We start from the raw sequence: 27,575 nt of genomic DNA, 5'->3' as shown, positions 1-27,575 counted from the left end.
GAGCCAGAGACAGGGAAGCATCGATCAAACTGTCAAATCTCAGAGGGAAGGTAGAGGAGGGTGGGGGTAAGGGGAAGAGATCAACCAAAGGACTTCTATGCATGCATATAAGCCTAACCAGTGGACACAGACAACAGTGGGGTGAGGGCATAAGTGGGGCAGGGGTGCGGTTTGGGAAGGTAATGGGGGGAAGAGGACAAATATGTAATACCTTAATCAATAAAGAAATTAAAAAGAGATAAATAAATTTAGTCCATTTAAAAAAAAGAAAAATAGAAATAGAATGATGAAAGAATAATGCAAGAGAAAATAAAAATAAAGAAACAAATAAAAAAGTAAATATAGAAAAAAGTAAGACAACAAAGTAATAATAAAATAAAATAAAGTAAAATAAAAATAAATATTAAAAAGTGAAGTGCCGTTTCTTTCTGCTGAGTTTTAATGCCCCATGGGGGCTGATTTAAGATCCTACTCTTTGTACTGTCTGCCACTTCTCAATTCCCTGTTAAATTATTGAAGTTCCAAGCAGTCCACTGCTCCTCTGTTTGTGTCTGTCTCCACAGCCTTGACTGCCAGCAGGCGGGATCCATCTTCACACTTAGCCTGTCTGCTCACTTTCAATCTTAATCTCTCAAGTGGCTCTTTCTGACAGGGCTATAGTTGGGGAGGTTGCCTTATGGCGTTCCGGGACTGAATGGCCTCTCTTCAGGCCAGTCCAGGGCTCTCAGGGACTATTTAAAAATTTTTTTTGGTATCCTTTGTACCACTCAGGGTGTAGTCTGGGTGTGGCTGTATTGGTTGCCTGGAGACTGCAGGGAGGGGCTCTCTCTTCAGGAGAAAATGGCTGCCCAGGTCCCACTAGTCAGGTGATGTCTCAGTGCCAGACTCCCAGCCACCTCTCCCAAGCTGCTCCTCTCTCCAGACTCCACAAATCTGCACCTCGGCCACGGGTGAGTGTTTGTATTTGAAAGGTCCTATGAACTGGGTTTAGCAAATAAAAGCAAAGACCAAAGAGGGGAAAGAGCTGCGCCTCTGGGAGCCCCTCTCCTCCTGGCAGGGCGTGGCTTGGGCAGTTGTTCAGGCTGCCCTCTCCTGGCTGTGGGCTTAGATCTAGAATTTCCTGTCACCCCAGCCCTGTGGACTTCGTTTCCACAGTGAGATGTTATGCCTGTCCCAAGGGACACAGCATTGGTGCTGTGTGGCTTCCATCTGACCCTCTGGGCTCGGAGGTCTCACAGTTCTCTCCAGCCCAGAGCCCTGATTTTACCTTTCTCCAGGCATCCTCTGCCCTTCCCAGCTGCGAATTGTCTCACCAGCTGTGTCTGCTTTGCCAATTCGGGGTGGGTGTTATTCGATTTAGTTGCTCCTTCTATCTGCTCCAGGACAAGGCTTGGGACACTTCTGCCTATTCTGCCGCCATTTTGTCTCCTCCATGTATTTTGTTTTAAAATTAAATTTATTGGGGTGATGTTGGTTAATAGCTTTCTATAACTTTTAGCTGTACAATTTATAATAAGGTCATCCATATACTCCACTGTGTACTCGCACCCAAAGTCTTGTCTCCCTTCATCACTATGTATTTGTCATGTCTTCTTTGTGGTTTTTAAAAAATATATATTTTTATTGATTTCAGAGAGGAAAGGAGAGGGAGAAAGAGATAGAAACATCAATGATGAGAAAGAATCATTGACTGGCTGCCTCCTGCATGCCCCACACTAGGGACTGAGCCTGCAACTGGACATGACCTCCTGGTTCATAGGTGATTGCTCAACCACTGAGCCACATTACCAGGCTGTCATGTCTTCTTTTCATAGTAGCACAGTCTGTTTTGTGAGAGCTGAAAAATTAATTATTTAAAAATCCATATAATTTCTTTTTTATCAGTCACATGAGACTAACTACAGGCCAATGTTATTCTAAGATGTAAGTAAATTTTTCAATAGTTGAAGATTTTTTAGAAAACAACCCAATATTTGGTATATATGAATGCAAGGTTTTTACAAAGTCTAGTACTTTATCACAAAACTCAGAGGCCTGATGCACCAAAATTCATGCAAAGGGGCTCAGCCCTCACAGCCATGGCGGCTTTCCTCGGCCCTCGCAGCCCAGGCTTAATCCGAAAGGACATCCGGAAGGTGGTTCTGCTGTCTGGTCTAATTAGCATATTACGCTTTTATTATTATAAATTGAGAACATGGTTAAGCATGAGTAATATTAGCATTGTCCCAAATGTCCTGTTGGGTAATCATATTAAAACAACAATATAGTTAGAGACATTGAAGCTGTTGTTGAATAGCCATAAAATCCTGGATTTATGCCCACCGTAAGTATTGTTATTCTTAGTGAGGTAAGTAAGCAGAAAGAAGGAAATAAAAGGTAATTATGTTGATTTGTTTTTGGGATATAATACTCCATGACTATTTAAAATCAAGAGTATTTTTGGAATCTGCATTTTTTTCAGAATATTGTGTTATCTTAATTGCTTAAGTATCCCTATGAGGCTTAGATAACTATAGCAATAATAGATACTTTGTTTAAGCAAAAATATTTGAGATATGAGTAGGCTATTTTATTGTCCCAGATGGAGATCTCTATACAGTAGAGAGGGGATAACGTTCTGTATAAACAAATCAACTTAGCACCTCATACTCTTTATTTTGAGGGACATAAGACCATTCTCTGAATAGAATTTTTTCTGATCTATGCCCATACACAAATGTATAATTTCACATTTATCAACTGGGAGTAAAACTGGATATTTTTCTCTCCAACTATATTCTTTTAGGTTAATTAGAATATGTACACTAGTTATGTCCTATCACTTCTCAGCATATCTATGTACATACTAGCTTTTTATTTTTAAAATGTTATGTGTCACGTTGATAAGTATTTTTGTATCATTATTATAAAAGTCAATTCTTTTCGGCAGTGGTTCTAAAAGACACTTTCTTAATGAGTGTGAGATTATCCCAGTTGGGAGCTAACCTCAGTCCTCTTTGAAACTTCTAGTGATGCTGAGACTCAGGGCAGTGCTCTGTGCTCTGACCTGCCCTTCACCTTCTGCCTATTGTCTTGTAGGCATTCTGGAATTTATCAGTATAGCCGTGGGCCTTGTCAGCATTCGAGGCGTGGACAGTGGACTCTACCTCGGCATGAATGAGAAGGGGGAGCTGTACGGATCAGTAAGTACTGAGAGAGGCTTCACAGCCTTTATGTCTCCCACTGGCTTGAATGCACTTTCTCTAGGTTGTAATAGCCTAGAGCCGTGGTCGGCAAACTGCAGCTCACGAGCCACGTTCGGCTCTTTGGCCCCTTGAGTGTGGCTCTTCCACAAAATACCACGGTGTGGGCGAGTCTATTTTGAAAAAGTGGCATGAGAAGAAGTTTAAGTTTAAAAAATTTGACACTCAAAAGAAATTTCAATCGTTGTACTGTTGACTAATGAGTTTGCCCACCACTGGCCTAGAGAAAACCGAGTCTGTTGGGAAGGATAGTGTGAGCTCTTACACTTTTTTGGGGCAAATCGTATTGTTTTTATTAATAGGTATATCATCCCTGGGTCTTCAGTAGACCAAAGTTTCTAAGAAATGTTTTATCATATGCCAAACCATTTTCATATCAAATACATAAAAATTTACGTGTGAAAAATGTCCTTCCCTCAATTTTTTTTCACCTTTAGACATATAATGTGGATTTAAGTCAGTCACAGTTGAACTCAATATAATGCTTTTTGTGCGTAGGATACAATCTGACCTTCATTGGATGGCAGAGAGTATGGTTTGTCATGATGATCTCCAAACTTTCAAATCATGTACCACCACCAAAAATGTTTCTGCGTATGGATTTCAATAATGCATGTTAAATTATTCCAACACTAGAGGCCTGATGCATGAGATTCGTGCAAGGGGCTCGGCCCTGGCAGCTGCTCCTACTTCATCCAGAAGGTCGTCTGGAAGGTGGTTTGGCTGTCCGGTCTAATTATCATATTACGCTTTTATTATAGATTGTATATATAAAATATAGTTTATAGGTGTTAGTTTATAAAACATGAATTAAGGTAAACATTTTTCAAGGATGCGGTGACTGAGTCAACACAAATAGAGGCTGGACTATTTGCCCCCTGCTCTGGGGACCGACCACCTTGCATACCCCGTCAGAGCCCCTTCCCCTTAGAGAGATGACTCATCTTCCAGATGAAATGGCTGTGTGACGGCGCCTGCGGTTTGCTGTTTGACAAGGAGCAGATGGAACTTTGTGTTCAGCACAGGAGCCTCCCGTTTGTTGTCTGGGCTCAGCCTTGTCTCTCCTGGATTCTTTGGGTGGCCTCCTCTCCTCTCATTCAGCTGCCCTCCTGCCTGTGTGGCTCCCTCTGTAGCACAGACTGGGGACAGAGCGAGGGCTCAGTGAGCACCAGGGACAGGAGTATCTGAAAAGGTGGCCAGAGGCAGAAAGTTGGAGAATCCCATTTTAGCAGGTTTTCTGTGACTTCCAACTGCTTTGTTTAGAGCTTTTGGAGCCCCTGAGCAGGGCTAAGAGTGGACTTCTCACCTCCACTACCCCACAGCCATAGGACTAGTTGACAATCCTTATCACAGCAAAGGGGTCAATCCCAGAAAAGCAAAAAAAAAAAAAAAAAAAAAAAAAAAAAAAAAGCTCTTCTTCCTTCTGTGTTTGAGAAATGCATACCTTCTCCTGTGTGTCTCCAGGCTTGGAGGAAAGTGTGACAAGGAACACATTTCCATACAGTGTTTCCTTTGTGGAAAAGTATCTTAAATGGCTTCTGTGCGTTCTACCTCTCTCATCTCCAGTTTATTCACACCAGGAATGGGAGAATTACCTCCAAAACCCAGAGATGAATGTCCTTCTCAGCTCAGACCCCTTCCAATGCTTGCCTTTAAAGGCCATGCCCACATTCTTTAGCGATACCATCAATATTATCACAAACCCTATGCCAGTCCCATCTCTTGCCCTCTTTCCCCATGTATTTTGGGTTTTCCACCTACTGTTCTAATTTGTATGTGTGGTTAAGTTAACTCCTTTCTCTGGCATGTCTTTCTCTTCTCCGCTCTACCTGATGAAGCTGCATTCTTTCTTTAAGATTCAATTTAAATATTGCCTCTTTTACAAAACCTTCACTACCCCTCTAACTTGAACCCCAGTTATTCTGGTTAGCAGTTCTGGTGTTTTCCTTTGGGCCCCTGTACCACTGTTTATATTTCCATGGCCACTCAAGTACAGTATGATATCCAGTGTAGTTGATTGTATTTCTGTATTCCCTAATGTTGCCTAACACATAGCTCTGGCCCTTGTACATGATAAGGTGCTCAATATATGAATATTGGATTGAAGTGAATAAAACATTGTGATTCTTTTTATGCTTCATTAAACATACAGGTGTGGGCCTCATTGTATGGCTAGTGTGTACTTAGCACTCTGCTGGAAGGAAGAATTGCTATCTTCCATTGCCATGCTGGATCAGAGGTGATAATGTGTCCAGCCCCGGGGGGATATAGCTGAGCCTGGAGACAAAGAATGTGTAGTGATGGGAGCACGGGAGCACGGGAACAGAAATCAGGAGACCGGGGCTCTTACTCTGTCTCTGCCACTAGCGAGGTGCTGGCCCTCCCTCTCATATATAAAACAAAAAGCATGACTTCGCTGTTTGGAACAGTTCTTCCTACTCTGCATCTCAAGAGCTTATGGTTTGGCTTTTTCAGATCCACTCATGAGTCTTGTCTGTCTGACCTGTGATGTTCTCTGTGCACATGCAATGCTTGTGCAGTGAGCTCTTTTCCCTCCTACACATGCAGCTGGGAGGAAAGCTCCCTGGGCAGCCAGGCTGCTATTCCAGGGTCTGTGTCTGATGCAGGTAAAGGGTAGAGAGAGGGTGACAGCAATGCTTCTCTATGGCCAGGGACCACATTGTCCATTGGCCTTGTGGTCATCACACTTGGGAATGAGAAATGACCCAAATAGCTCATTTCATTGTGATAAGATTCAGAGAAGGAAAGAAACAGGCAATGATTCTACATTAAACTAAAAATTGCGAAGTTGTGTAAAGCTCAGTTAACTAAAGTAGAGTTTTTATTTCTAAATATCGAGGAAACTTTGAAAAGATTGATCGCATTATTAAAGAAGGTAAAGAGATTTGGAAAAATAGCAGACACTTGTATAAAGTAAACGAATGTGTAAATGTAGCAGAAATTAATTTAAAATGTATTTTGGAAATTGGGATTGTTTCTCTTTTTATCTATGTAGTTCTTTTGTTTTCAAGTTTATGGGAATGGATTTAAAAGGTCAGAAGTGAATGAGATGATATTGCTTCAGAATAATGTACATCTAGGATTCTGGTTTCCTATTAGAATGTGGAAGTCGGAAAAAGCATATTGCTGTGTATCATGGTGTGCGGTTTGAGGAAACCTGAATAATTCTAGTTCTGAGGTGGAATTAGATTATTTTATCATGTTAATCATTCATTCACTCATTTGCTAATTTATTCACAAACATTTATACCTATTATGTTCCAAGTGCATAATACTGCAACAAATATCTTAAAACCTGGTAGGATTATAAGTCGTTCAGTGCAATGTGAAATGCACAATATTAGAGAAATGCCAGGGGTATCTTGGGTGCCCAGAAGAGTATTTGGGGAAATTGAGTGGTTACATTTAAACTGGATCTTGAGGGATGAATAGGAGTCTCAGAAAAGGACTGACAGACAATTTAGGGCACATAAGCCTTCAACTGTAAAAATTAGAATATCCTGTCTCGGTGAAGTTTAGAGAGGGTGTTAGATTTCTCTCTCTCTCTCTCTCTCTGTCTCTCTCTCTCTCTCTCACACACACACACACACACACACACACACACACACACACACTCATACTTGGCTAGAAGATTAAAGTATTAGAGTATGTTTACATTTGCCACTTTTGTTCTTATCAAAGAGACTATAAGTAAGGCTCAAATAGTTATTTTTAGTGTCTTACCCCAAATTATCTGAATGTTCTCAAGATACTTGACTGTGATAAATATCTCTTTAAAAAAGAACTCTAGGAAAAATTAATTTCCTTAAAAAAGCTTGCATTTAATGAAAAATATTTGATGTTTTCATTTTAAAAAAAGGTAGCACAATTACTAAAATTGTGATGATATAGGAAATACAGCATGGACTCTGCAAAAGTGATATAAAAGGACAACACAGATTCCTGGTTTGTATCCCTTTTATAGCACTTCATTCTGTCTAGAATTTTAATTCCTTCATCTTTCCCACTGGACTATGTTTTTTGGAGTCAGAGTCTCTGTATCTATAATCTTTCTGTTTCTTGAAGGCTCAGCGGTGCACATATGTGCGGTTGGCACCTGGTTTCGTGACCCAACTACTCATCCTGTCACAGCCCTCACACACAGAGTCTTGCTGTATTTGAATTTCATGTGTTGATACATGACCTAGTGTGTGATTGTCCACTTACAGAGTCCAGTTTTTCCATAGGAGTTGTCTTATTTAACTATTAAAACTGAAAGCAAAAGAAGTTGAGTGACTTGCTCAAAGCCCAGAATTCATAGGTGGTACAGTGGGGACTTAAGGTAATTCTTGAAAGGACCTGGCCACCATCCTGACAGAGATGCTTGTAAAGTGAGTGTTTACTAGAGGATTTGGTGGTTATATTTCCAGAGATGCAGTTGGGCCCTGTTTATGTGAATTCATGTAATCAATAACTGAGGTTTGGTGGATTTGCCACGTGTATAGTCTTAGAGAAAAGTAAACCCATTAGTTGCGGTGGCTGTCTTTACTGAGTAGAGAGGTACATGAGCCACCAGCTACTAGAGGGGTGTTTTCACAATGTGGGAGTGGCAAGGGGCCCTGGAGAGCCACCTGTCCTAGATTGAAGAACTGTATCCACCCCTTTAAGAGGAAAATATATCTCAGATCCTTAGAATCCCATATTGACTTAGATGATTTTATTGTTATTTAAATATGTACATACTCCTTATACCCCTTTGACAAGGGCAATTCAAAACATACATTAAAATCCACACTAAATTATAAGACCAATACAAGCCAAATTGGCATGCTTGGTTTAATGAGATGGCTGTTGTTGTCTGACTGAGGCTAAGGTGGTGCTGTTCTGTGGCAGCCCGTCTTCTCCTGAGCTCAGAACATCTAGCCCCTGGCACCCTCGGAAGACATTTTCTCCTACGTCTTCCTATTCAGTAACTGGGAGGCCAGACCATGTCATCTGGTCTGCACTGATGTTCTGTATACGTTATTTCCTCTTCCTGTTAGCCCTGAAAGTAACTTTAAGCACAACTGCACTCTTGGATGGCAGTATCTGGTAATACGAGGCCATCTGGAAGGTCTAGAATAGCCTTAAAATGATCCCTTAATTTTTTCATGAAATGAGAAGACAAAGTGAAAATGTTCTTGTAGAAAACTTGTGGCCCCCAGGATAGGTCCATTGTCTCCCTGGGGTCATTGTGGTTGTGGGAAGTCCTAGCAAGGAGGGTTTGTGGTGTGCTGGAGGTGGCAGCTTGACCCTGGAGGTTTTGGGAGGCATTGTTTCCATTAGGTGCTCTGCTGTGGCAATTGTGAGAGAAATTTGAACAGCAGAATAAGCTCTGTGTTTATGAATCAGGACACCATAACACATAGCATGTCCCACCAGACAGCAACTTGTCATGGTGTGTGTTATTTCAGATGAGTTTGATGGTAGACGTCCAGGTATGCCCTTTACGTAGAGTCTCCAAAGAATGTAGTTCATATAAAGGAAATGGAAAGGGTCATTTGTCTTCTTGAGAGCAGTCATGCTCAGGAAACATTGGTTTTAAACACAGATTTTGGGTGACAGAGCATTGCCTTCTACTGCATATGTTTTTAAAGGATCAACTAATCTTTGATGATAAAGAGGGCAGGACCTCAGAAGAATATCTTCTACCATATTATTTGATTTTTTTTCATACAGTGTCCTTATTTTAGAGATGAGGAGAGTGACAGTGTAGTGGCTAGTGACTTAGTCAAGGTCACCCAGATAGTAAGTGACAAATTATGATTTGAACTTGGGTGAATTAGTAAACCAGGTCCAACATATACGTATAAGAGTGGGCATCCAGCCGAAACTGGTTTGGCTCAGTGGATAGCGCGTAGGCCTGTGGACTGAAAGGTCCCAGGTTCGATTCCGGTCAAGGGCATGTACCTTGGTTGCGGGCACATCCCCAGTGGGGAGTGTGCAGGAGGAAGCTGATCGATGTTTCTCTCTCATCGATGTTTCTAACTCTCTCTCTCTTCCTCTCTGTAAAAAAATCAATAAAATATATTTTTTTAAAAAAGAGTGGGCATCCATTTTTGGGAATAACATTTTTTTAACCAGAATTAATCACTTATTATAACAGGATTTTAGTATTTCCTTCACAGATAATATTTGGAACAATTTTTTTTCTTTCTAGTAGCCTAGTTTTTATTGAGTGGTTCATTTACTGGTCCTTAGCATCTCTACTGTTGGCCATTAGTTAGTTGAAGTCATCTTTATTATTTAATTTTAGTTAAGTTTATGTTGTTTAGCAGGGTAGCTACATTTACTGATTGTCTGAGGCGTGTTTAAAATGTCCAGGTCTGTAATGGCCAAAGTCATAGGGCACAGGTCTGTAGATCTTACAGTCTCTGCAAAGGATTTAGTTTTAATAGCTAACGGCTCTGTAGATGGCTGTCATCCCCTTTCATGGTAGGGGTATGTGCTGAGCACCAGGTAACACGCTCAGGGATGGTCTTTCTTCAGGCTCAGGAATTCCCAAGCAGAATCTTCCTCCTGATGGGCACAGCTCTACACGTGATCCTAACTCTTCTTTCTTCCTGCCCTTGGTGTAGTCATTTTCCCTGTTCCACACTGCTGTATGCTCAGAAGTCCCTGTCAGAGTGGTCTGATGAGGAGAGCTGAGAGAATGGTTTTGGGAAGCCCCACGTCAGGCACTATGAAAGCTGTTTCTTGCAGTGGGAGTTCTTGATTCAGTGGAAGAACTTCCTCTGGACAGTTCTTCACTGTTCCTAATAGCATTCCATTTCATAGAGTGTGAATTCTGCGAAGGCAGGGTTGTGGTCACTTCAGTTTCCCATGGAAACTAAACCATGTCTTGTATGAACTTAAACCATGTATTGCATGCAGTTAGCACTTAATAAATATTGAATGTGTCACTGTATTGTAAGTGGGATTCCAGATGACCTATTTCTTGTTTTCTGTAAAAAGAGGACCAGGCAGATTGTGGCTTACAAACACCTAGTTTACGAATAGGTATTTGAGGCTAGAGGAGGGGACCAGAGTGGTTCCTGATCATTTTTTATATAAGGCTTCCTTTTTGAAAAAAAAGTGGCAGGGAGTCCCACATGATAGTACTTGTAAATGACTTTTGATTGAAAAAATACCTTATGACAAAAACTCCTGAGAATTAATTAATGTTTTTGAGTGAATCGGTTACAGTACAGGCCAGACATACATTTGGAAAGAGCAGCATGTCTGCGAGGTGATATTTCCTTTATAAAGTTTACTGACTGCAGACCCCTGGTGTTCTACCCCGAGCCTTGCTGCACCCATGACATCGAGTGAATTTCTAAGTTGAGATGTGAGGACTACCAGCAGAAAATGACATTGGAGAAAACAAGCCTTGACTCCCTGCCTCCCAGTGCTCCCTGCTTCTGCCCCTTTTGATCTTCTGCACTCCAGAGCTCCTGGGACCATTTTCTGTTACCTACCTTCACCTCACCTCTTAGGGTGCTGCTTTTCTCAGAACAGACTGTAGATCACACAGAGCCTGCACTTGCTCCTCAGCTCAGCCTGTTTCATGGGTCTTTAGTTGCAGAGCTTCCTGCTTCTCTCAGGGAGACCTATCTCCTGTTCCTCCCATGAATGCTATTGGGAGCCTGATCAAGAACCAGGAGATGCTCTGTCACTCATTCACAGTCCATTTACATAACCATGTGTTTGTTCACTCACTTGAACACCCAGTCTTTACTTCACTCACACACTCAGTCACTCTTCCAGTCACTCATTCAGTCACTCTTCCATTCACTCGCTTGCACACTCCTGCTTGCTTGCTTTCACAAAGTCCACAAGCATTATTGATATCACCTCTTACTATCATGTGTCAGGTGCTAGAAATACAGTTAATTCTCATTATTTGTAGATTGCATATTTGCCACTTTATTTACTTGCTAAAATTTGCTCGTAATCCTAAAATTATTCCTCGTGGCACTTCTGTGGTCACTTGCAAACATGCACAGAGAAGCAAGAAATGAGTCGCCTTGTAGCCGCCTGATGGGTACCCTCCCAGCTGAGGTCCATCAAGGCAACCTCTGCCTTCTTGTTCCAGCTCTCACTGTAAGAAGGTGTCCTTTTCAGGACCTAGTTAGTGCCACATTTTTGACATTTTTGTGTTTGATGGTGATTTTGTGTTTTAAAATGCCGCCAAGCATTGCATTGAGTGCTGTCTTTTGTTCCTGAAAGCAAGGAGGCTGTGATGTGTCTTATTGGGCAGATGCACATGTTAGACAAGCTTCGTTCAGGCACAGGTTACAGTGCTATTGGCTGTGAGTTTATTGTTACTGAATCAACAACATTTAGCTTAAAAAGAAACACACATAAAATAGGGTTATATATTGATTATTGAACAAAAATGTTATGCTGAGAGGCTGGCAGGAACCTAACCCTGTGTCTCCCTCAGGAACAAGTGGTTTGGTATGCTATAATTCTGTGTTCATGGCTACTCTGTAGAACAGAACTACCCTGATAACATAAATGTCTATACCTACAAATGCAAATGGTACCTCCTCATGTGGGTGATCCTAGAACTGATTCAAGAAGAACTTGCAACTTTGTTGGGATGTTAGATAGGCAAACCAAAAATTATAATTTGGTATAATAAATATTGTAATAGAATTATTACATAAAAAAGAGGCTTGGAGAAGGGAGGTAAGTTCTGGGGTGGGAGAGAATGTCCGGATTATTCACAGGGGAGATATGGGAAAACAGGTAGATATTCTCGGAGAGAAGGCAGCTGTGCTGCAGGGTTTGGAAACATGGGTTGCTAGATGTCTCCTGAATATGTTGTCTTTACTTCTGCTCCCTTCTATGGTCCTATCTCTGCTTCTGTTTTCCCAGCTTCTGCTGGAGGCTTCACTGCTGACATTGGGAGGGTACCCCCTTGTCATTGTCATTTGCCATCAAGGATGGTGCTGCTAAGTTGCTCTATATCCTGGCTTGGGAGGTGCCCTTGGGCCCCAGTGGAGGCAAGTGGGACTAACTGCCCTGGGGGCCATTTTTGCAGCGGTCTGGCCACCTCATCCCAATCTCCCACAATGCCAGGGACTGACTTAGACTTGTGCAGAAATCTCTCGTCATCTGTTGACCTGGTGGCCTCAGCAGCATCCCAACAGGTGCTGAGAAAAACATGGGCATTCCTAACATGCCTGCCACAGATGGCTCTCCTAAGGACGGAAAGGTTAGAGCATTAAATGGGAGAGACACACACAGAGCTATCGTACTTTGCCCTCTCTGTAAATGCTTCAGATCCTGACAGAAGTTGATGCCCTCCTTTCTTAATCTCTTTGTGTGTGTGTGTGTGCTGTTGTAATTCTTCATTGAAATCCAATGTGATTTGCCTTTCATTTGTGATGAAGTGCTCAAAGCTCAATGAAGTATTCCAAGAACAGACTTGCAAAGGTCATTCCAAAGACACCCCTGTCCCTGTGGAGTATCCTATGTTTGCCTTGATGTACCATGGAGTGATTTTTTTGCCTATTCACCTGCCACATTGCACTGTATAGTCTCACATAGTTGCTGTTCACTCTCAGCTCTAGGTTTCTTTCTATTCTCCTGGTCCTTTCCTTTCCTTCCATTCCTTCCCTTCCTTCCTTTTTTCCTTCCTTCCTCTCTTTTTCCCTCCCATCCCTCCCTCCCTCCCTCCAACCATCCGTTTTCCATATGAATTACTATTTCAGATATTTTTCTTGAGAGGCTTTTATTGTGTCTCTCCCCCCTCCCCCCTCCCTCTATCCTTAAAGTTGATTTTCAGTTTGCTTTGTTTTGATGGAGTGGTCAAGCCCATACTTGCATTCTGAACTGGTTGAACTTGGAGTTAAAGCATAGACTTGTGGGAACACAAGACTCAAAATCCTATCTCTGTTGCCCACTAGCTGCACAGATTTGGGTAGTCTAGGAGAAGGCTGATGAAGCCAATGGCAATGTTGTCATAAGGATAGAAGAGGTGGTGTCTATAAAGCAACTAGCATGGTTCTCGGTTCACTATGGCTGCTCAGTGTTCCCCCTAAGTTCCTGTAGTTCTCATTAAGTTGTTGGAGCATCTTTATAACCATTACTTGGAACTCTATATCTGATAAATTGCTTGCCTCCATTTTATTTAGCTCTTTTTCTGGAGAGTCTTCCTTTTCTTTAATTTGGGGGTTGTTTCTTTGTCTCCCCATTTTAGCTGTGTCTTTGTGTTTTGTTTTTTTATTTCTTTGTATTAGATAGCACTGCTATGCCTCTCAGTTTCTGTGGGATGGCCTTATATGATGTGTCTTGTGGGTCCCAATTGTGCAGTCTCCTTGTTCTCCTGAGTTGGATACTCTAGGAATGTCCCTCGTGTGGGCCTTTTTGTTATAATTGGGTCTTGATTGCTGTTGGCCCATTCGTGGGTGGGATTGACTCTCAGATTGGCTGGCTGAGGCTCAGTCTAACTATGGCATGCAAGCTGTTGTGCAGGTGCAATCTCGAGGTGTCTTGTTGGGCTCAGTGGCACAATCTTCCACTTGACCCGTGCTCCAGAAATGTTTCTTGTGGGTTATGTGCACCCCCTATTTAGTTGTGTTATGATGAATGCTGTTGGCCCTTTTGTGGGTGCAGTGATCCCTTCAGGTTGGGTGGCTATAAGGGTAAACTTTGATCGTCATGTGTGAGATGTTGTGTAGGGGCTGCCCCCTGAGGTGGAGTTGTTTCCAGCAGGGCCTGGTGCCTGCCAGATTCTTCCTTTGGGTGTGTTGCTTGTGTGGGTGGTTGGGTCAAGCTCTGGTGAGGTCTGAAGCTCACCACTAGGTATGTTGGTTCTGGGTTCATTTGGATGCAGTTCAGGTACAGGTCACTGTCAGACATTGTATATAACCGGTTTGGGGCTACCTGTCTGGAGCTTCCACATTATTCAGTGTTTGTGTCTGCATAAACTGGACCTGGGTGTCTGTGGGAGGGGCCAGTCTGTGTACTCGGTTCTGCTTCCTGGAGCTCTGAGCTGGGGTGAGATCAATAAAGCTGGGCCCAGGCTTGGTAGGTTGGGGCAACCAGGTCAGAAAGACAGGGTTAGTGGGTCCTCTAGTTTGGGGCAGTGTGGTCTGGCATTCAACAGGGAGAATGTGGCACCTACTCTAGAACCATACCATTCACACTCTGAGTGGGTCTCCAACTCTGTCTTCCCCAGGAGTGTACCACAGGTTCAGGTTGGATGTAGCCAGCTGACCTCACTGCAGGAGCAAGCTCAGTAGGACAGTATCACTGGGACTTGGGCAAACAAATTAAGAAAGCCTTCTTTTGAGGGTGGCACCAACTGTGCCATGAAGCTCTGTAGCCCCACCTGCTCAAGCCCTTCACTGGATCCTCTGAGGTAAATGCACTCTGAATGTCCCAGCTCTGAGCAGACCCTCCTTCCCCCTCAAAACTGAGCCTAGCAGAATGGGGCCAGCTGGGCTTTTGAAAACAGATCAAGTCAGTCTTACTTGGTGGTCTTGCTGGCTCTGCAGCCACGCCTTCAGAGATTCCAACTGATCTGCATTCCAAAACTCGGGGCTCCTGTTTGCTCCTAGTTATGCTCCTTGCTCCCTTCCTCCCTGAAGGACTTGGAGGAACAGATCAAGGCAACCCTCTACTGGGGTTGGTACCGGCTCTTGGGAGGCGAGATAGCTATTTACCTTCTTCTAGCTTTGCAGTGCATTGCCAGAGACCCTGACAGAGAGCTCCGAAGGGTCATGACAAATGCCCCAATTCTTAGTTGCTCCCCTTTCCCCCTGCAGATATGAGCTTAGCAGGATGGGACCAGCAGGATTTGGGGGTGAAAATCAAATCTGCCCTTTAATTGGGATGATGTGGGCCTTTGGTTCTTGGGAGGGGAGCTAGCTGCTTACCTTCTCCTAGCTTGGCAGTGCCCTGCCTGATGTGAAACTCCCAGGGAATCGTGCCAAATGTCCCAGTTCTGAGTTGCACGCTTTATTACCCATGTGGAACTGTGCTTGGCAGGCTAGCGCCAGCAATATTTGGGACTGTAACTCAAGGCAGCTCTTTGTTAGGGTGGCACAAGGCTGTGGTTGGGGGTGCAAGAGCATGCCTCCTCCTAGCTCCACAGCTACCCTATGCCTGAGGCCCTGACAAGGGAGTCTTGCATTGGGGATGGCATCTGCCTAACCCATGGTAAGGGGGAAAGATGAGCCCTTGTCCCAAAACCACTTAATTCAATGATCATCTGAGAATCTGTCTATAGTTTCTCCCAGAAAATAGCGTACCTCAGGTCCCTGTTGTGCTGTAAGAATGGAAGTGCTCAGCCCTGTGATAGGACACCTGAGGGCGGTATGGGATGTTGACTTAGGACTGGGACCTCAGTAGCCTACCTTCCAGGTCTCCAAAGCTGTGCTACCCAGATCTTCTCTTTATGTCTTCCATATGCCTTAAGTCTCCTTCCCTCTACTGGTGCCCCAAGTGAATGCCCAGGAGTGAGCCTCTGTGCATTGGCCCTTTAGGCAAACACCTAGGATTCTAGCAGACTCCCTCCTCTTTTTGGCAGACAAAATCTGGCAGCTTATTTTTGTTGCCACATTCTATGCAGGATCTTCTTCCTGGTCCTGATGCGCTGGTTTGGGGATCCTGACATGTGGATGAGACCCCACATTCCTAATGGGTACTTTTGTAGCCATGATATTTCTCTGGCTTCTCAGCCACTGTCCCTTAGTGCAGGGACCAGCCCTCTCTGCTTCTCTGCCCTTCTTACAAGTCTCTGTGTAGCTTCTTTTTTCAATTCTTGGATATAATACTCCTATTCAGGTGTACTTCCATTGTTTATTCAGGTTGATTGCTCTAAATTTTAGCTGTAAATTGGATTGACGTGGGGAAGAGGTATGTGTTGCTTTTACCTAGTCTGCAGCCATGTTAGAATCTCTGACATACTACTCTTATCAGGTAATTTTCTATGTTAAGAAATGTTACAGAGGGGTTTCAAGATGGTGGCAGAGTAGGTAGGTCTTTCTTGCACCTCCTCCCAGAACAAAATTGGAAATAAAACGAAATTGGAGAATATTCACCTTGCATTACAACTGAAGACTGGCTGAAGAGGTGACTTTTATTTTATTTTATTTTATTTTCAAATACATTTTATTGACTTTTACAGAGAGGAAGGGAGAGGGATAGAGAGTGAGAAACATGGATGAGAGAGAAACATCCATCAGCTGCCTTCTGCACGCCCCCTACTGGGGATCGAGCCTGCAACCCAGATACATGCCTTGACCAGAATTGAACCCAGGACCCTTTAGTCTGCAGGCCGACACTCTACCCACTGAGCCAAACGGGTGAGGGCGAAGAGGCGACTTTTAAAAAGGAAGGGCACCTTGAGACTGGTAGGAAGGGCAGGGCCATGAGAGGGCTGGCTCAGTGCCACCAGGTGGCAGGTAGAGGGAGAGGAGGAATATGTGGGGGTATTTTCCATGAGAGGAGAGAGGCCCAGACCCCAGGCTGGGTTTCCCAGCCTAGAGCATCAGTGGCCCATGTGACATCCAGCCATGAAAGGTGACAGGGCTTCTACCCTGGGAGAGAAGGAGCCAGCTGGAAATAAAGCCACATAAAACAAAAAAAGCAAAAACCAGAGCAACAGATTTGTATTTTTTGCAGCCAATAACCCAAGGCTTCAGTGGAGGGAGGACAGTGTGCACTGGAGTCTCCTGAGGAAAGGCTAGGGTGGGAGGCATTGGGGAAGATGTGGAAGTGCAACAACCCGGGAGAGCTGTGCTTGGTCATCCCCCCACATAGCACAGCAGCCATTTTCCCTGAGAAGTGCAAGCCCCTACCAGTAGCAACAGCCGGGGGAAAGGCAAATACCCTGCCCTCATAGACACACCGTTCACTCCACCCTGCATCTTGACTCCTGATAATGAGGCAGCAGCAGAGCTTCCACACTTTCCATACTTTCCTATGAGTATGGAAAGTCTCAGGGGCCTTAGTGACTAGCTTTGAGGTGGGACTAGTTTCCTGACTGTCCTGGAAACCTGACTGGTGATTTTTCTTCATGGGAGAGCTGATAGAAACTCTGAGCTTATAGCAGACCCCACTGGACTGTATACGAGGGGCTCTGCCCCGTCCAGGTCAGGGAAATATTCTGGGACAGACTCAGACGTGTAGCTCTGGGATGGAGGGAACACACCCGTCATCTTCCCTGAAATCTAAATGGCACCTCCTCCTCATGGGAGACCCAGAAGTGACATCCTCCCAATTCCATCAAAATACTTTTCAGAAACATCTTTTTCAGTGACTAAGTTTGGTAGCTGGCCGACAGGTAGAGGTGGATGGAGATGGATCCCAAGATGCCTTGGGACATTTGCTGACCCCTCTATAGGCCTTATGCTGCTAACAACCTGCTTAGAGTGCAGCTTGGCCACTCTTGCATGCAGCCAAGCCTTACGGGGGCAGCCACAAACTACGGTATGAATTGCGTGAAGCTTTGAACTGGTTGCTGAGAGGCAAATATATACAACTTCTGACAGTGTTGCATTATTTTCATTGCTTTGTTATTATTTTTGTCTCACTTTTTTCTTTCATATCTCTTATTTTTCTCTTTCCTTTTCTTACTCTATATTTTTCCTTTCTCCTTTCCTTTTTTTCTTATTAGTTAATTTCTTTTTTTCTTTATAACATTTTCCTTCCTCTTTTCTTTTATGTCATTTTACTTTTCCTATTCCATATTCTTATTTTCTCTCTCCCTTTCTTTCCTTTCATATTCTTTTTTCTTTACTTTTTTTCTTCTCATACTTTTATTCTAGTTTGCTCTTTCCTAAATCTCATTTCTTTTGTGGTTGTTTTTATTGTTGTTGTAGGAGGTCTGTATAAGTTTTTGTTGTGTTTCTTGTTTTGTTCCATAAGCACCTGCACAACAGAAAGCACAATGTTGTTAGAGTCGAGCTTTCACAGTCACCCAGCCAGTGGGGATATATACCTATAAGTGGGACAACAACAATATAGACCCAATTACAACAAGAGAGCCCAGTAACTCACACAAGGTGACATTCCTAGAGTATCCATCTAAGGAGACTGCACCAATGGGTCCTACAGGACATTTACTACATAAGGCCACCACACAAAGATTGGGAGGCATAGCAGTTCTATCTAATGCATAGCAACAAATACAAAGAGATACCAAAATGGGGAGACAAAGAAACAATCTTCAAATGAAAGAAAAGGAGGAAGCTCCAGAAAAAAATAAATGATATGGAGGCAAGCGATTTATCAGATATGAAGTTCAAAGTAATGGTTATAAGGATGCTCAAGGAACTTAGTGAGAATTACCAGGAACTTACTGGGAACTACAACAGCATGGGAGAAGAAATAGAAATCATAAACAAGAACCAGTCAGAAATGAAGAATACCATATCTGACATCATGAATACACTAGAAAGAATTAAAAATAGATTGAATGAAGTAGAGGATCGAATCAGTAATTTGGAAAACAAGGTAGAAAAAACATCCAATTAGAGTAGTGAAAAAAGAATTAAAGAGTAGAAGGATAGTTTCAGGGAACTCTGAGACAAATGAAACATAAAAACATCCGCATCAGAGGGGTGCCAAAAGGAGAAGAAAGCAAACAATGGATAGAGAGCTTGTTGGAAGAAATAATGACAGAAAACTTCCCTACCCTGATGAAGGAAAAGGTCACACAAGTACAGGCAGCACAGGGAGTCACAATTAAGGTGAACCCAAAGAAACCTACACCAAGACATATCATAATTAAATAGTTAAATGTTGAAGACATAGCGAGATTCTTTTTTAAAGAATATTTAAAAAAATAAATCTTTATTGTTCAGATTATTACAGTTGTTCCTCTTTTTCCCCCATAGCTCCCCTTCACCCGGTTCTCCTCCCCAACCCCCTTACCGCCCCCCGCCACTGTTCTTGTCCATAGTTGTATGATTTTTGTCCAGTCTCTTCCCGCACCCCCATACCCCCTTCTCCCTGAGAATTGTCAGCCCACTCCCTTACTATGCCCCTGATTCTATTATATTCACCAGTTTATTCTGTTTATTAGGTTTTTTTATTCACTTGATTTTTAGATTCACTTGTTGATAGATATGTATTTGTTGTCACTTTGTTCATAATTTTTATTTTTACCTTTTTCTTCTTCTTCTTCCTCTTTTTAAAGAATACCCTTCAGCATTTCATATAATACTGGTTTGGTGGTAATGAACTCCTTTAGGTTTTTCTTATCTGTGAAGCTCTTTATCTGCCCTTCAATTCTAAATGATAGCTTTGCTGGGTAGAGTAATCTTGGTTGTAGGTTCTTGCTATTCATCACTTTGAATATTTCTTGCCACTCCCGTCTGGCCTGCATAGTTTCTGTTGATAAATCAGCTGACAGTTGTATGGGTACTCCCTTGTAGGTAACTAACTGTTTTTCTCTTGCCGCTTTTAAGATTCTCTCTTTGTCTTTTGCCCTTGGCATTTTAATTATGATGTGTCTTGGTGTGGTCCTCTTTGGATTCCTCATGTTTGGGGTTCTCTGTGCTACCTGGACTTGTAAGTCTATTTCTTTCACCAGTAGGGGAATTTTTCTGTCATTATTTCTTCAAATAGGTTTTCAGTGTCTTGCTCTCTCTCTTCTTCTGGCACCCCTATAATTCGGATGTTGGTACGCTTGAAGTTGTCCCAGAGGCTCCTTACACTATCTGCATATTTTTGGATTCTTTTTGCTTTTTGTTTTTCTGGTTGGGTGTTTTTTGCTTCTTTGTATTTCAAATCTTTGACTTGATTCTTGGGATCCTCTAGTCTGCTGTTGGATCTCTGTATATTATTCTTCATTTCAGTCAGTGTATGCTTATTTTCTAATTGGTCCTTTTTCATACCTTGAGGGTCTCACTAAATTTCTCGGAGGTTTCTAGAAGATTTTTGAGTAACTTTATAACCATGGTTTTGAACTCTATATCTAGTAATTTGCTTTCCTCCATTTCTTTCATTTGTGATCTCTTTCTTTGTCTCTGCATTTTGGCTGCTTCCCTGAGTTGACAGAGTGGCTTTGTGTGCTAGGTATCCTATAGGACCCAGTGGCTCAGCCTCCCCAGTTACCTGAGGTGGACACTCTTGGTGCACCCCTTTGTGGGCTATGTGCACAGTCTTGTTGTAGTTAAGCCTTGATTGTTGTTGGCATCACTGGGAGGAATTGACCACCAGGCCAATTGGCTGTGAGGACCAGTTGTGTCTACAATGGGAGAACTTCTGTGCTGGAGACACCCTTATGGGGCATGACTTGCTTCAGTGGGGCTTTTGCGCTCACTGAGTCTGTCCCCTGAGTTTGTCTCTTATGGATGTGAAGAGTTGTAATCTGGATGGTCTCACTCTGACCACTGGGTACACTGGCTCTTGGATCTCCAAGGAGGTGGAAAGTCAGCCACTGCCTGAGGCCATCCAGCAGGAGCTACAGAGAGATCTGCACATTCCTCCTCTTTGTTTGGGGTTTGGAGGTGCCCAAATGATGCCCAGCTGTGAAGCAATGCAAGCTGCTGTTGAGACCTTCTTCTGGAAGCTCTGGGGCTCTCTGACCCAGCTTCAGTTTTTTTAGGTTTTAGATTGCAAAATGCCAGGCCATTCATCTGCAAAAGCCTCTGCATACAGCTTGGGTGGGGTTGTAAATTGGGTGGGGCGGAGTCTCAGGGAATCACCAGGGCAGAGGAAACAGCAATGGCTGCCCATCAGCCCTGCCCCCAAGAGGTCCCTAGGTCTCTGTGTTCTGTGGCCCCATGTAGGAATAATGATCGCTGCAAGCACCTCTGAGATAAAGCTGTCCTCGTGTTCTGGCCCAGTGCCAGACAGTCCAGTTTTCCCCATTTAAGTCTGGGTCCCCAGAGTCTCACCCAGAACTGGAGTTCAGAGCAGTCGGGTACTTGTATCTCCCTCCCGATTGAAAAAGACAACAGTGTACCCAGTTGCCAGCCTGTTTCTACGCGCGCCTCTGTACCTCTGCACTTCCGCACCTCCTCCCAGTCTCAGTGTGCTTTTCTCTTTCCTTCTAGTTGTATAACTTCCATTCAGCCAGCCTTCCTGTGGTTCTGGATGATATTTGTTTTGTCTTTTAGTTGTAGTTTTGATGTGATTGTGCAAGGCAGCAAGTTCAGGTGTTTACCTATGCCACCATCTTGTTTCCTCCTCTATCCTTAGAATCTTTGACAAAGAGAGATTCTTAAGGGCAGCAAGAGAGAGATAGAAAGATACCTACAAAGGAGTCCCATTACACTGTCAGAAGATTTCTCAACAGAAACATTTCAGGCCAAAGGAATTGGCATGAAGTATTCAAAGTCATGAAAGGCAAGAACCTGAAACAAGACTACTTATCCAGCAAGGCTATAATTTAAAATTAAAGTTGAAATAAAGAGCTTTCAAGACAAAAAGAGGCTAAAAGAGTATATTTCCACAAAAATAGCATTGCAAGCATTGTTAAAGGGACTGCTTTAAGAAGAAGGAAAATTGAAAGAGAGAGGAATATAGGTATAAAGAATAAAATGGCAAAAATAAGTACTTATCAATAACCACCTTAAATGTAAATGGACTGAATGCTCCAATCAAAAGACATAGAATAGCTGAATGGATAAGAAAACATGACCCATATATTTGCTGTGCATAAGAGAGCAACCTCAGAACAAAAGATTCACAAAGACTGGAAATAAAGGGATGGGAAAAAATGTTTCATATAAATGGGAATGAAAATAAGCTGGTGTATCAATATTCATATCTGACAGACTTTAAAACAAAGGCCATAAGAGAGAAAAGAAGGTGACTACATAATACTAAAGGGATTGATCTAACAAGAAAATATCACCCTTGTAAAAATATATGCACCCAACATAGGAGCAGCTAAATATACTTTAAAAACTCTTGGTGGACTTTAAGGGATAGATCCATAGCAATATAGGCATAATATGGGAATTTGACACCCCACTGACACCAACGGGTAGATCTTCCAGACAGAAAAACTCAACAAGGAGACCGTGACATTAAACAACACATTAGATCAGATGGATTTAATTGATATTTACAGAAAATTTCATCCCAAAGCAGCACAATACATATTTTTCTCAAGTGCACATGGGACATTCTCAAAGTAGACCACATGTTGGAATACCAAATATGACTTAAAAAATTCAAGAATATTGAAATCATTTTAAGGATCTTGGTTCCGAATGGCATAAAACTAGAAATCAACTACAATAAAAACGCTAAAGAACATTCAAACAGAAGGAGGCTAAATAGCATGTTATTAAACAATGAATGGGTCACCAATGAGATCAAGAAAGAAATAAAAAATTACCTGAATACAAATGAAAATGAACACACAAGTAGCTAAAATCTATGGGATACAGTGAAAGCAGTGCTGAGAGGGAATATCATAGCATTACAGGCTTACCTCAAGAAATAAGAAAAAGCTCAAGTAAACAATCTAAGCCTACAATTCAAAGAATTGAAAAGAGCACAATAAGAAAAGCCTAGAGTTAGTAGAAGGATGAAAATAATACAGATCAGAATGGAAATAAATGACATAGAGACTAAAAAACAAACAAAAACAAAAACACACAAAAAAGCACTGAAACCAAGAGCTGGATCTTTGAAAAAGATAAACAAGATTGATAAACCTTTCACCACAGTTATCACAAAAGAGAGAGGACCCAAATAAATAAAGTCAGAAATGAAAGAAGCCGAGTACAACTGACATCACAGAAATACAAAGAATTGTAAGACTATACTATGATAAACAATGCCAACAAATAGGACAACCTGGGGGAAATGGACAAATTCCTAGAAACATACAGTCATCCTAAACTCAGTCAGGAAGAATCAGAAAACTTGAATAGGCCTATAACAACTAATGAAATTTAAGCAGTAATACAAAAACTCCCAGCAAACAAAAGTCCTGAACTGAATGGCTTCTAAGGAAAGTTTTAGTAAACATTCAAAGAAGAACTAACATCTCTCCTCAAACTATTCCAAAAAATTGAAGAGGAAGGAATACTTCCAGGGTCTTTTTGCCAGGCCAGATTTATTATCCTGATTCCAAAACCAGATAAAGGCAAAACAAAGAAAGAAAACTATATAGGACAATATTCCAGATGAACATAGATGCTAAGCCCTGAACACAATATTAGCAAATCAGATCCAGCTGTACATTTAAAACATCATACACCATGACCAAGTGGGATTCTGAGGATGCAAGACTGGTACAATATTAGCAAATCAATAAATGTGACATCACATAAACAAAGACAAAAATCACATGATCATATCAACAGGTGCAGAAAAAGCATTTGACAAAATCCAACACCCATTTTTGATAAAAACTCTTAGCAAAGTGGGAATAGAGGGATCATATCCCAACATAATAGAGGCCTTATATCACAAATCTACACCCAACACCCTGCTCAATGGGCAAAAACTAAAATTGTTTCCCTTAAGGAGTAAGACAGGCATGACTGCTTTCATTAACTTTCTTCAACATAATGTTGGAAGGCCTAACCACAGTGATCAGACAAGAAGAAGAAATGGCATTCAAATTGGAAAAAAGGAAGTAAAACTGTAATTACTTACAGATGATGTGATATTGTATATAGAAAACTCTAAAGACTTCACCAAAAAACTGCTAGATTTAGTAAATGAATTTGGCAGAGCAGCATTATACAAAATCAACATGTAGAAATTGATGGCATTTTTATACACCAACTAGAGGCCCAGTGCACAAATTCGTGCACGGGTGGGGTCCAGCCAGCTGGCCCCAATCGGGGCGGATTTGGGCTGGGCCTGTCGGGAGATGGCCTGTCAGGTGGATTTGGGATGGTGGGAGGTTGGCCAGCTGGCCTGCTCTGATCAGGGCCAGGCTGGCTGGGGGAAGAGGCCGAGGGAGATTGGCTGGTGGGCCCCACCCCCGATTGCGGTTGGGGGACAAATTGGGGGTGGGGCTGGCCATGGGGAGGGGCTGTGGACAGTGGGCCAGCCATCCCCACCCCTGAGTGGTGTGGGGGTGCCGATCGTGGGCCAATGTCCTGGGGGAGGGGCCATGGGTGGTTGGCTGGCTGGCCCTGCCCCAAATCGGGGTGGGGAGGCTGATTTGGGGTGGGGCCAGGCAGGGGAAGGGGCTGCAGGAGATTGGCTGGCTGGCCCTGCCCCCTGTTGGGGTGGTGGTGGGGTGATCGGGGGCGGGGCTGGCCAGGGCGAGGGGCTGCAGGAGGTTTTCTGGCCAGTCCCGCCCTTTCTTGGGGTAGAGGGTGCGATCAGGGTGAAGCAGCCAGGAAAGGGGCTGTAGGAGGTTGGCCACCCAGCCACGCCCCCATTGCACCGGTCAGGGAGAAGGGCTGCGGGCCTATGTGGTGGGGTGTGCTGATCGGGGGTGGGGTTGGCCAGGAGGAAGATAGGGGGTGTTTGGCCGGCCAGCCCTGCTCTTGAATGGGGGTGGGAGAGTCTGATCAGGGATGGGGGGAGGGGCTGCAAGGTTGGCTGGCCAGCCCCACCCCCTGATCGGGCCAGTTCGCTGGCCATAGTGGGCTTCATAGCAACTGGTCATTAAGGTTGTTATGGCTGTTATGGTCACTGGCTTTTTATATATATAGATAATAAACTCTCAGAAAGAGAAACAAAAATAATCCCGTTTGCCATTACAACAAAGTCATAGGATACCTGGAAATAAACTTAACCAAGGATGTTAAAGATCTGTACTCAGAAGACTATAGGACATTAAGAAAGGAAATAGAGGGAGATACAAACAAGTGGAAGCATATAATAGGTGTATTGGTTAATAATGCGGATTTTGTAATCAAAGAAAACACAATAATTTTAAGAGAAACATCAAAAGTGCTTTATTCAAAGTAATGTCCATCACTAGCTACACATTTCCCCCATCTTTCAGGTAATTTGTGGATACCATCCCAATAGAACTTTTCTTGTTTTGAGGCAAACCATTCAGAGACCCAATTTCCACTTCTTCGTATGTTTTGAAGTGCTGCTCAGAAAGTGCGTGTGCCATCGATCGGAACAAATGGTAATCTGAAGGAGCAAGGTCTGGTGAATACAGTGGGTAGGTTAATACTTCCCAGGCAAGATCTTTTAACGTGTCTTTAACTGGTTTTGAAGTTTGTGATGGTGCGTCATCATGAAACAAAATTACTTTGCCGTGTCTTTGGAACATTCTGGATGTTTCACGATCAAAAAGTGGTTCATATTGATTATTGTTAGTAGCTATCAGTATTAACAGTTTCGCCTGGTTTTAGAATCTCATAATACACCTCACCTTCCTGATCCCACCAAACGCAGAGCATTGTCTTCTTTCCAAAGTGATTTGGTCTTGCAGTCGATGTTCATGGTTGACCTGGATCAACCCATGATTTTGTGCATTTGGGATTCTCAAAATAAATCCACTTTTCATCGCCAGTCAAAATTTGATGCAAAAAAGACTTTCTTTTGTGCCATTGAAGCAACATTTTACTGATGACTTTTCGGTTTTTCATTTGTCCTTCGTTCAGTTGATGTGGCACCCATTTTCCTTCCTTTAAAATCTTTCCAATTGCTTGCAAACGATTGGAAATTGTTTGCTGAGCAATGTTTAATCTTTCTGCAAGTTGTTTTTGAGTTTGACACGCATCTTCATCCAATAATACTTTTAATTGTTGGTCTTCAAACTTTTTCGGTTGACCTGGACATTCTTTGTCTTTCACATAGAAATCATCACTTTTAAAGCGTTTAAACCAGTGTTCACAAGTATCTTGAGATGGAGCATGTTCACCATAAGCTTCCCGAAGTATATGGTAACTGTCAGCAGCACTTTTCTTCAAAATAAAGTAATGAATTAAAGCTTCCTGCAAATGCTCTTTTTTTGGCACGAAATTCAACATTTTTAAGTGTAAAAATATCTATGATGTTAATACCTTCAGAAAATTTGACATACGAAGTTTTGAAGCTTGTCAATACAACAAAATAGCATACATATCAAATCGCACATATATCAACATATGTGTAATTCCACCTATTGAAAAAAATCCGCATTAGTAATCAGTACACCTAGTTCTGGGTACATGGATGGGAAGAATTAACATAATTAAAATGTCCATTCTACCCAAAGCAATCTAAAGATTCAATGTAATCCCTATAAAAATACCAACAGCTTATTTCACAGATCTAGAACAAATATTCCAAAAATTTATATGGAACCCAAAAGCCCCTAAATATCCTCAGCAATCTTGAGGAAATATAACAAAGATGGAGGGATCACAGTACCTAATATAAAACTACACTACAAAGCTATTGTAATGAAAAACTACAACAACCAGTATTGGCATAAGAACAGGCATGTAGACCAATGGAACTGCACAGAAAGCCCGTAAATCAACCCATGCCTATGTGGTTGATTAATATTTGACAAAGGAGGCAAGAGCATAGAATGGAATAAATATAGTCTCTTCAATAAATGCTGCTGGGAAAATTGGACAGGTACATGCAAAAAATAAAATGACAGTAGGCCACCAACTTGCACTGTACACAAGAATAAACTCAAAGTGGATAAAAGACTTAAGTGTACATCATGAAACCACAAGAATCCTAGAAGAAAACATAGGCAGTAAAATGTCACAAAGCAATATTTTCACCTGTACATCTCCTAGGGCAGTGATGGCGAACCTATGACATGCTTGTCAGCACTGACACGCGTAGCCATTTCTGATGACACGCGGCCGCTGAGGCAGCCGCATGCCGAGGATGAAACATTTGCTGCTCCTGAGGATGAAACATTTGCGAAATAATGTTTTTTCCTCAAAGTGACACACTACCCGAGTTATGCTGTTTTTTGGCGAAGTTTGACACACCAAGCTCAAAAGGTTGCCCATCTCTGTCCTAGGGCAAAGGAAACAAAGGGAACATTTTAAAAATGGGTCTACATCATACTAAAAAGCTCCTCAGCAATAAAAACCACCAACAAGACGAAAAGGGAACTAACTGTATGTGTTAACATATTTGTCAAGTAGAGGCCGGTGCATGAAAATTCATGAACTTGAGGGTGGGGTCCCTCAGCCCGACCTGCCCCCTCTCACAGTCTGGGAGCCCCCAGGGGTGGGAGGTGACTCAGCAATCAAGAGGGCGACACCCCATCACACCTCTGCTGCTGCCACTGCCAGCAGCACAAACCTCGGCCAGCCCTGGTTACCTGAGCCTCTGGCAGCCCTGGGCGGCTGGGCAGCCGCTCTCCGAGGCTTGCTGGACCTTGGGTCAGCCCTGGGTGGCTGGGCAGCCACCATCTGAGGCTTGCTTGCATCTCAGGCAGGCCCTGGGGGGCTG

The 27,575-nt window shown here is 42.8% G+C and overlaps 1 protein-coding gene across 5 annotated transcripts in view; it reads left to right on the top strand.

Annotated features, from left to right (window-relative positions):
* FGF9 (fibroblast growth factor 9) overlaps positions 1–27,575 on the top strand; it is a 250,548-nt gene that overhangs the window by 199,993 nt on the left and 22,980 nt on the right. For all 5 annotated transcript variants that reach the window (XM_054718680.1, XM_054718678.1, XM_054718679.1 and 2 more), the window contains one exon: positions 3,079–3,182. In XM_054718680.1, coding sequence (XP_054574655.1) covers positions 3,079–3,182 — 104 coding nt within the window. The remainder of the gene's footprint in view (positions 1–3,078; positions 3,183–27,575) is intronic.

The sequence above is a fragment of the Eptesicus fuscus genome, chromosome 7 (assembly GCF_027574615.1).
Source record: "Eptesicus fuscus isolate TK198812 chromosome 7, DD_ASM_mEF_20220401, whole genome shotgun sequence".
In the NCBI taxonomy this organism is placed as follows: domain Eukaryota; kingdom Metazoa; phylum Chordata; class Mammalia; order Chiroptera; family Vespertilionidae; genus Eptesicus; species Eptesicus fuscus.
This window is presented reverse-complemented; position numbering and strand designations above follow the sequence as displayed.